The sequence below is a fragment of the Narcine bancroftii genome, chromosome 2 (assembly GCF_036971445.1).
Source record: "Narcine bancroftii isolate sNarBan1 chromosome 2, sNarBan1.hap1, whole genome shotgun sequence".
NCBI lineage: Eukaryota > Metazoa > Chordata > Chondrichthyes > Torpediniformes > Narcinidae > Narcine > Narcine bancroftii.
This window is the reverse complement of record NC_091470.1, coordinates 151,704,617-151,714,366: the sequence shown is the minus strand read 5'-3', so window position 1 is coordinate 151,714,366 and position 9,750 is coordinate 151,704,617. Positions and strand designations below refer to the sequence as shown.

At 42.6% G+C, this 9,750-nt stretch overlaps 1 protein-coding gene and 1 pseudogene across 1 annotated transcript; both read left to right on the top strand.

The window, feature by feature from the left end:
- The first annotated feature begins 978 nt into the window (after positions 1–978).
- On the top strand, positions 979–2,596 carry LOC138752484 (protein FAM200C-like; annotated as a pseudogene).
- A 3,420-nt stretch (positions 2,597–6,016) lies between these two features.
- Positions 6,017–8,725, top strand: LOC138752966 (transcription factor HES-3-like). Its single transcript, XM_069915566.1, has 4 exons — positions 6,017–6,088; positions 6,189–6,284; positions 6,450–6,531; positions 8,247–8,725. The coding sequence occupies exons 1-4, from the start codon at positions 6,017–6,019 to the stop codon at positions 8,723–8,725; spliced, it is 729 nt and encodes a 242-aa protein (XP_069771667.1).
- The last annotated feature ends 1,025 nt before the right edge of the window (positions 8,726–9,750 follow it).

Sequence of the window (9,750 nt, the reverse complement as noted above, 5' to 3'; positions counted from 1 at the left end):
ACCTGGAGACTCCAAGGTCTGTGTGGAACATGTTGACACCCAGGAATTTGAAGTTCTTCACCTGCTGATCACTCGATGAGGTCTGGTTCATGTTCTCCTGATTTCCTCCTGAAGTCCACATTCATCTCCTTGGTTTTGCAAACATTGAGAGCAAGATTGTTATTGTGACACCACTCAACTAGCCGATCTATCTCCCTCCTGTACGCTTCTTCATTGCCATCTGTGATTCTGTCAACAACCATGGTGTCATTTGGCAAATTTGCAGATAGCATTTGAGTTGTGTCTTGCCTCACATTCATGGGGTGATGGTCTGCTCACACAAGAACCCATCTCAATGTAATAGGTGATTTATGGCAAATAAGCTTCATCTTCAATTCAGTTTGTGCTCTCACCTCAACCACCTTCAGTTTACACCCTGACATTTCCTGTCTGATCTATTCTGCCTTTTTATAGCAGGGAAATAGAAGGGGTCACAAATATCCCCTTTCCTGCATCCTTTCCTCCTGCCAACCTATCTCTTTGTCCATTCACCTCTGGTCAGCCACCCTTGAATGCTTTGATATCTTTACTCCCATGTGATTATGGTATTCTCAACATTCCCCAAACAGGAAAGGTTTTCCTTTATATCAGGGTTTCCCAACCAGGGGTGCGAGATAGCATTCCAGGGGGTGCGAGACAACATTTCAGTTTTTTTGTTTATATTAAAGGTACTGTCCTATATATTCAAGATAAAAATATCAATTTTTTAAATTAAAGATGGGGATGTCTTCTTTTTTTCCTCTTTTCAATAGAATAAGATTCTCTATGAATTTTAGCACGTTTCAACTTTTAAATGGCATCGCCCTGTAACTTTTTTTTTAATCAGGACATTTAAAATGGGGGCCAAACTTGTTGTTTAATTTTTTGTAGCGAATTGCATTAGATTTTTATTTCTTATTATTTATTTGTGTTATGTAAATTATTAATTAACCCTTCATTATGTCAAAGAAAAGGAAATTGAATGATGATGATGTGCAGTTTGGTTTCACTTGCACCGGAGCAACTGAGGATCTGCAAAAACCCCAGTGCATGCTTTGTGACACTGTCTTTTCCAACGCAAATTTGAAGCCATCTAAGCTGCAGGAATACTTCAACAACCGGCATGGTGGAGCAGATGTTGCAGGCCATGATGTTGCATCATTGAAAGGTAAAAGGGCCTGCTTTGATTCTCAAGCAACCCTTCCAAAACTAGGTTTTATATCTGCTGACAAACCACTGCTGATGGCTTCATACCACATGGCATATAAATTAGCCAAATCCAAGAAATCCCATACAATTGCAGAAGGGGTGATAAAACCATGTACATTAGAAATGACAACAATTGTTCTGGGAAAAGAAGCCTCAAACAAGCTTAAATTAGTGCCATTATCAAATAATGTTATTCAGAGCCGAATTGGTGATTTGAGTTTGGACATTTTCGACCAAGTTATCGCAGATATCAGGGCTAGTCCCTTGAAAATCTCTCTCCAGTTGGAAGAAATGACTGATGTTGCAAATTGCAGTCAACTCATCGCATTAGTGAGGTATGTCCATGATGGTATCATAATGGAAGATTTCCTATTCTGTGAAGATCTGAAAACAACCACAAAAGGAAAAGATGTCTTCCAGTGTGTGAAGGACTTCTTTGCAAAATATGACTTGTATATCCAAATTATTGGTGATGTATATACCGACGGTGCCCCTGCTATGCTAGGAAATAAATCAGGATTTTGTGCACTGATGAAACAAGAGATTCAGAACTTGTAAGGTACCCACTGTTTTCTTCATCGACATGCTTTGGCATCAAAAACATTGCCTCCAAAGTTGAAAAAGGTCCTTGACACTTCTGTGAAGACCAACAACTGGATTAGGGGTCGTGCTCTGAACCACCGCCTCTTCAAGTCGCTTTATGAAAATTTTGGAAGTGAGCATTCAGTTTTGGTTTTCCACACAGAAGTCCGCTGGCTGTCACGTGGGAGAGCTTTAACGCGCTTCTTCGAACTGCGAGAAGAAGTCAAAGATTTTCTGAAGGAATGTGGCTATGATCTGCCCGGAGAAATGGAATCACAAGAATTCAACCAAATGCTAGCCTATTTGACTGATATTTTCACTCTTACGAATGACCTGAGTGTATCTATTCAAGGGAAAAACACAAACATATTGAAATGCTGCAAAAAGTTAAATGCTTTCAAAGAAAAGTTACATCTTTGGTGTTGACGAGTTAAAAGAGGGAATCTTTCAAATTTTCCATCACTCGAAGAAATGGTTGATGACGATAAGTCCCTAATTCCAAGTGTGGGGATCATTTGGAAATGCAGGTACTATCAAAGTCATTTGATGAATATTTTGGAGGAGGAGAACTGGTAGCTTCTGAAGAATGGATTATAAATCCATACTCCTTCAATTTGGATAATCTGTCAGATGATGAAGAGCTGAAGGAAGATCCTATTGAACTGAACACAAATCGTGTTCTTAAAATGTAGTTTGAAAGCAAAACTTTGGAACAATATTGGTGTTCGGCAATGGATATGTTTCCAAGACTTTGTGAAAAAGCGATGACATACTTATACGAGTCTGGATTTAGTGCCCTTTTGTCAATCAAGACAAAATCTAGAAATCGCTTGGGTGCACAGGCAGACGTGCAGACTGCTATCAGCAACAAGGTGCCACGTTTTGAAAAACTCTTAAGCAATAAACAGGAACAAAAGAGTCATTAAATTTAAAATGGTTTATGAACATTTGAACATTCGTTCTTTAATTTTTTTTAAAGAAATTTCATGTATGGATGAAAATTTAAATTTTTTATAGGGTTTATGCAACTTTTAATTTGTTTACATTTTTTTCTTTTCCAGATGTTTCATTTTTGTTTATATATTATTAAAAATTGATTATACAAATTTGTTTTGGTCACCTTCACCTTTATTCTTAAGTAAATTATTACTTTAAGGGGTGCGAGAACATATTAAATTTTTTTAGGGGTGCAGGGCATAAAAAAGTTTGGGAACCACTGCTTTATATTCTTGTTTTAACGACCACTTCCTTAGATATATGATCCACGTTTTGAGTTTCTTCCACAAATTGAAGAATCTTGTTATGCCTTCTTATTGAGTGTTTTGCTGAAATAATTTTTCAGCCTTCTCTAAGAGATAGTCAGCCAAAACATCAGATTTAGTTGTCCGAGTACATGCATGACATCATTTGCAGTCATTGAAAGTGGGCCTGCAGGTGCAGCAGGCAGTGAGGAAGGCGAGAGGATTTGAGTCCAGGAGTAAGGAGATCCTACTGCAGCTGTACAGGGCCTTGGGGAGACCACACCTGGAGTACTATGCGCAGTTTTGGTCACTTTATCTGAGGAAGGACATCCTCGTCATGGAGGGGCTGCAGAGAAGATTTATTAGGCTGATACCGGGGATGGAGGGACTCACCTATGAAGAAAGGTTGGATGGACTAGGAATTTAGAAGATTGAGGGGGGGATCTTATAGAAACATATAAAATTCTTAAGGTTTTAAACAAACTATATGCTATAAGGTTGTTTCTAATATTGGGAAAAACTAGACCCAGGGGTCACAGTTTAAGGATAAGGGGGAAGTATTTTAGGACTGAGATGAGGAAAATTTCTTCTCTCATAGAGTGGTGGATCTGTGGAATACTTTGGCACAGGAAGTCCTTGTCAATATTTAAGAGTAGGTTAGATTTGGACCTTGTGGCTAAGGGGATCGGGGGTATGGGGAGAAGGCAGGAACCGGGTACTGATCACCCATGATCATATTGAATGGCGGTGTAATGATGTGCCAATACCAGACTGTAGTGCAGCCAGTCAGCATATCCAATAATGATAATCACATCATCAAGAAATGTTCTGCCACAGTCAGTTCTTCTTCCATGTACATCAATTTCTTCAACACCATTCCCCTGTCTATCCCAATAGCCCTGTATTGCAGTCTTTCAAGGGCCATTCCAATGTGCTTTTCTAAGCACTGGGTGATGTGTTTTTCACCCAGCTGATAGAGGGTGAATTCCAGACAATTTTTGCCTTTTTACTCTCACTTGCCTTGTCATCAGAATTTGAAATTACCCCTTATCCGGATCTCGAACTATCCGTTAATGGGAAATTGATATTTTTATTCCATCTAATCACTTGTTCATCTCCATCAAATCTCCATCACACTCCACTTTCATCCCTGCTAACCACTGAAATTTTGTTTTTAGAAAATAAAACTTGTGAATGCAGTCAGCACCTGGTGTAACACCTGGAGCTTGTGAGGAGATTTCGTCTGTCACCAATGACTGGAAAGTTTCTACAGGTGCACTGTGGAGAGCCTTCTGTCGGGTTGCATCACTGTCTGGAATGGAAGTGCCAATGCACAGGACAGGAAAATACTCCAGAGAGTTGTTAACTCGGCCTGCGACATCGTGGGTACAGCCTTCACTCCAGCGAGGACATCTACAAGAGATGGTGTCTTAAGAAAGCAGCCTCTGTCCCCGAGGACCCGCCAGCACCACCCATGCCCTCTTCACACGTTACCATCAGGAAAGAGGTACGGGAACCTGAAGACCAGTCCCCAGCTTCTTCCCCTCTGCCATCAGATTTCTGAGTGGACAAGGAACCACAGACACTACCTGGCTTCATCCGATTTTCTGGCACTATTAATTTATTTTTCAAATGTAATTTGTGGCAATATTTACACGGTCTTAAAACAAGGACTTTTGTGACAAATTCATTCTGATTATACAGAGTTAGTCTAATTCTGCTCTTGATAAGGAAAATGTTACGTTCTTGGAATTCATTGGTATCATACTCTATAATATTTTTAAGTGTGGTATATTGTGCCCTTCGTTTAATGCAAGTCCTACAAAACTTCTGTATACACTGGAGCATTAGGTTAATCCTGAATCACAGTCATTCATTCATTTAAGTAGAGCATTACTTTAAAATGTATCCAACCCCACTCGGCTGGTTAACAGAGTTGTGTGGTGTGGTGGCGGCTGTTGCTGGGCTCGCTGTGGAAGGGAGAGTGGCGGGGAGCTGGGGACCGCTGTGCGATTTCGGAGCAGAAAATTGCGATTGTGTCAGAACATGGGGATCATTAGCTCGGTGTTGGCTCTGAGAGCGGAGCGTGAAACGGATTTGCGAATGACTACAGAGCGAGAAATGAGCGCTGAATAGCACTCCCACTAGGACATTGGCCGCCAGCTCCTTCCCGCCCTGTCACCCACACACGCTGAGCAACAGCGATTTTTCGCTCAATTTTCCGCTGTGGGAGGGAGCAGGTTGCGATGCTCCCCTCTCATGAATCATTTCATTTTGGAATGCATAATTTTAATTGGGGGGAATAAAATTACACTCAAAATATCACCAGTAACTTTATGGGAATTAGAATTAAATAATTCTAAAAAGATAGCGTTCCGAAAGGTCATTACCTTTTAATGAAAGATTTGTTCCTTTGTATTTCATAGGTGCTAAATTGATGCGTGGCGATTATTTTCTTTTTTTTTTGAAGGGCATTGATCAATGAAGAATATTCCTTTCAATGGTTTAAAACAGTGATTTGCAAACTTTTTTCTTTCTGCTCACATTCCACCTTAAGCAATCCTTTACTAATCAGCTCTGGCAAAGGGATTGCTTAAAGTGGTATCTGAGTGGAAAGAAAAAGGTTGAGGACCATTAATTTAAAGGAACGCTTAATGCAGACTTGACCAACTGACTTACTAGAAGATCAGCTCCGTGTTTCAAATTCATTGGGGAAGAATGACGATAAAAGAACCTTTCTCTTCGCCTTTACAATAGGCACTTACAGCTGCAACAAGTGGCCGCTTCTCCGGGCGGTAACTCGTATTCAGATGCAAAGTGGCGATGCTTTATAAAACCCTGGAGCCGAGCAGCAGCGGCTGAGCCGCTCACCTGCTTTCGCGGAGCAAGAACGCGGGGGTGGGTTGGGGGGGGGGAGGGTGCTTACCAAAACGAAACGCGGACACTCAGTACACGGGAGAAGTGCCATGAAGAATACCAACAAAGCAGTGGGTCGGTTCCAACTCTCGCTCACCACACCAGCCTACAGTTACAGAAAGGTGGGCCTGGACTTTGCCGCAATCCTGGAGTCCCCCTTTCGAAGTCGCGATTTGTAGAAATCTGCAAATAATATAAAGGATTTTTTTTAATTGTTTCCAGATTTCAAAGCCATTGATGGAGAAAAAGAGAAGAGCTCGGATCAACGAATGTCTGGAGCAGTTGAAGACATTGCTGGAGGAGCGGTACTCCAATAACGTGAGGCTTTTAAATATTCTTATCCCATGAGGATGGATACTTGCGATGTGATTTGTTAACTAAGAGAATTGCTCTTCTGCGTGGAGGCTTTGTTTCTCTGAATTTCCCTCCCCTTCCATATTTTTACTTCAAATCTTTTACATAATTTCTAACTAACCCCAACAGATCAGGAAACGTAAACTGGAAAAGGCCGACATTCTAGAGTTAACAGTGAAACATCTGAGGGATTTGCAAAGTTCTCGACAAGGTGAGCCTCATTGGCTTCAGTACACCCAGGCTGAAGCGGGGGGGTGGGGGGGGAGGGGGTGGAGAGGTAACATTCCGGCAAATCTAATCGGGTCACGACGTGCCAAAGAGCGACGCAGTATCCAGTTAACGGGACCCAAGCTTCCAGAGAGCGAGTCCCAGGCTCCGTGGGGGGAAAAGAGAGAACCAGCCCACTTCTCTCCCATTCTAATTTGCTATTTGGAAGAGATCTACTCCGCTTACGTATACAGAGAACAAACTGAATGGGATCCGCTCACCTCGATTCCATTTTCCCCGAATTCCTTGAGAGTTTTTATTTGCAAAGAAAAAAACGAGCAGATCTCTCTCCCTCTCTGTGTCCATCTGTGTACACATGTCTGTTTGCCAGTCTCGCTGCAAGGTCGATGTGCGCTGATTTTGAATTTCAAAGCATCCTAATCCCTGCAGAATTAATCCTATTTATTGGTCAAACGTAATTAAATGTAGCCTTTGACTAATGACTTGGCGCAACCTCCCCAAAGGCCAGGGATCCTGCCCAAGCCGTGCCCAATGATCACATTTGCTCGCGTGAAAGGGGCAGGAATGTAAAGTTGGCCCTCTGCGGGAGAATGTAAAGTTTTGCGGGAAGAAATGCGGACGAAACAATAAACTGCGATCCTCCGGCACCTCGAAAATAACTGAGATACATTGACGGGACGATGGGCGGCTGCACGAGGCAAAAAAAGGTGGGGGGGGGGGACGGGGACGGAGAGGTCTCAGATGTGTGTGGTGGGGTAGGAGCGAGGGGGTGGGGAGGGCTGAGCGGTTGGGCTGGATTGAAATGGACGGCGTCCAGAAAGAGGGTTAACAAGATTAGGATCCTTTGAACTGGACGATGTGAGTGGGGGAGAGAGAGAGAACCGGTTTCCAAGTCGTAGGGAGGAGGTTGGTACATTGAAAACAGATGGTAAATTGTTGCCCAAAAAAATCTGCTGAAGGAACTCAGCGGGTCTAACTGCAGAAAAAGAACTGTTAATGCCTGAACCCTTCATCGGTGACGCTGTTCAACTCACGAAGCAAGGTTGGGGTTTTTTTAAGAACCAGCGAACAGAAGCAGGCCCTTCAACCCTTCTAGTCGGTGCTGATCCATTTGCCTGCCTAGTCCCACTGACCTGCGCCCAGCCCCTAGCCCTCCATACCTCTTCCATCCATGTACCTGTCCAAATTCTTCTTAAATGTTAAAATTGAGCCCGCATTCACCACTTCACCTGGCAGCTTGTTCCACACTCTGTGTGAAGAAGATCCCCCTTATGTTCCCCCGAAACTTTTCCCCTTTCACCTTCTGGTTTGGAAAAAGCCTACCTACATTTACTCTGTCTATACCCCTCATAATTTTAAATACGTTTGTCAAATTCTTCTACGCTCCAGGGAATAAAATCCTAACCTGTTTAACATTTCCCTGTAACTCGGTTTCGGAAGACCGGGCAACATCCTGAGTAAATCTTCTCTGCCCTCTCTCTTAGTGATATCTTGGGTGACCAGAACTGCACACAATACTCCAAATTTCGCCTCACCGATCTCTGAGACAACTTTTGATCCTTATTTTAGCATCTGCAATCTCTCCTGTGTCTCCGGTGGTAAATTGTAAACTGAAATGTAAGAAAGGCAATGGTCGGTGAAGTGCAGACATTTCTAGAAAGGATATAATTAGAGATTTTCGTCCATTTGGGTTTGTAGGGGCGCTGGTGATGTCCCAGGACGGTGTGGCGGAATACCAAGCAGGATTCCGAAGCTGTATGAACGGGGTCAGCCAGTACTTGCTGCGAAGCAAAAGTACAGACGAGCATCTGCGACTCGGCGTGCTGAACCACTTGGTCAACGCTTTCCCTGTCTTCTCGGCTTCCAGTTTCAGCTCGGCAGACAGCAGCTCCCGATTTGAACCTTCCCCGTCGCCCCGGCTTCATTCCGTCCAAGTGAACCCGTCGATCCAGACGCCCAGCGAGCTCTCCAGCCCCATCGGCCGCCCGGGTAAACCTCCTCCTCCTCCCTCCCCCTCCGAGGTTCGACGCAGCGGCCAGAGACCAGTGGCTGAAATGATCCTTGGCCCAGAGACACCATCGAAAGAGCAGCGATGTCCCCCCATTACAACCCAAACGAAAACTGCCATCAACCCTTTACTTTCTCCTGACACAGAACCTCTTTGGCGACCATGGTAGCTGTTTTATCCTCTGTGGTGTACATAGTATTCATGAAATAAGTGCTGTGATCGTTTGTAGCTTCGTGTATATAAGGGTATGTAAATGCATTGTAAGAAAGAAGTGTTGGAATATTATTTCTATGTCGGATGGAATAAAAACCTGTATTGTTTCGAGCCTGTCTCAAGCCTTTTATCTTTTCACCGTCGTAATATTACTGGGTTAGTAACCGCGCTGCACCCTCCAGACCTCGACTAACAATCTGGGAGCGGCTGGTGAATTGAAAACCAATTTTAAAAAACTACTGTCCTTAAGGATTAATATTCGTTTGGCTCCCTCGTGTTTTTTTTTTCCTTTTTTTTAATAACATCGAAATTTCACATCCAAAAATACAAAATTCAAAAAGATACTTTACATTTAAATCATTTCATCCAAGATTCCCCACATTATAAAGAGATTATATTGTATTGATATTCTATTATTTTAGCATTAACAAAGAAAATCTAAACAAGAAAGAAGTTGTTTCCCCAGAAAAATAATACAATTCTTATCAGAGTGAAAAATTACCTCATTAGTCAACAGTTCTCCCTTCATAACAAATCAAAGATTATAAAAGTAACTAAAAAAAAAGTCCCCACGGTGTTTGAAAATTTGAATTCAAATAAGAAATGGAGCTTATGGGTGGGGGGGGGGGGGGTGTTAGAAAAAGGAATCTAACGACGTTCCGAAATAATCCACCAAGTTCTGTCAAGCTGCGAAGGAAACGCGTCTAGAACCTAGATCATCGTCAGCTCGTTCACCATCCATTTGATATTCTTTTGCTGATTACATTTATTGGCGGCATGGTTGACAAGGGTCGCAGGATAACGACAAAAAACCCCAGTCTGGAGTTTTCACAGACACACCCACACCCACTGTGGAAGAAGAGCCCTCGTAAATTTAGCCTTTATTTGATGACTTTTCTACAGTAATTTTTAAATATTTGTTTAATATATACTGTACGCTTGTAAGACGGGGGAAAACTAAACCGTCTATGAATGGAAGTG

What these genes read in the sequence shown, in the direction of transcription:
- LOC138752966 (XM_069915566.1), top strand. Translation starts at nt 6,017, where the DNA reads ATGAAGAATACCAACAAAGCAGTGGGTCGGTTCCAACTCTCGCTCACC. An exon ending in CAGCCTACAGTTACAGAAAG is followed by an intron (nt 6,089 to 6,188) that starts GTGGGCCTGGAC and finishes AATTGTTTCCAG; the next exon opens with ATTTCAAAGCCATTGATGGA. An exon ending in AGGAGCGGTACTCCAATAAC is followed by an intron (nt 6,285 to 6,449) that starts GTGAGGCTTTTA and finishes TAACCCCAACAG; the next exon opens with ATCAGGAAACGTAAACTGGA.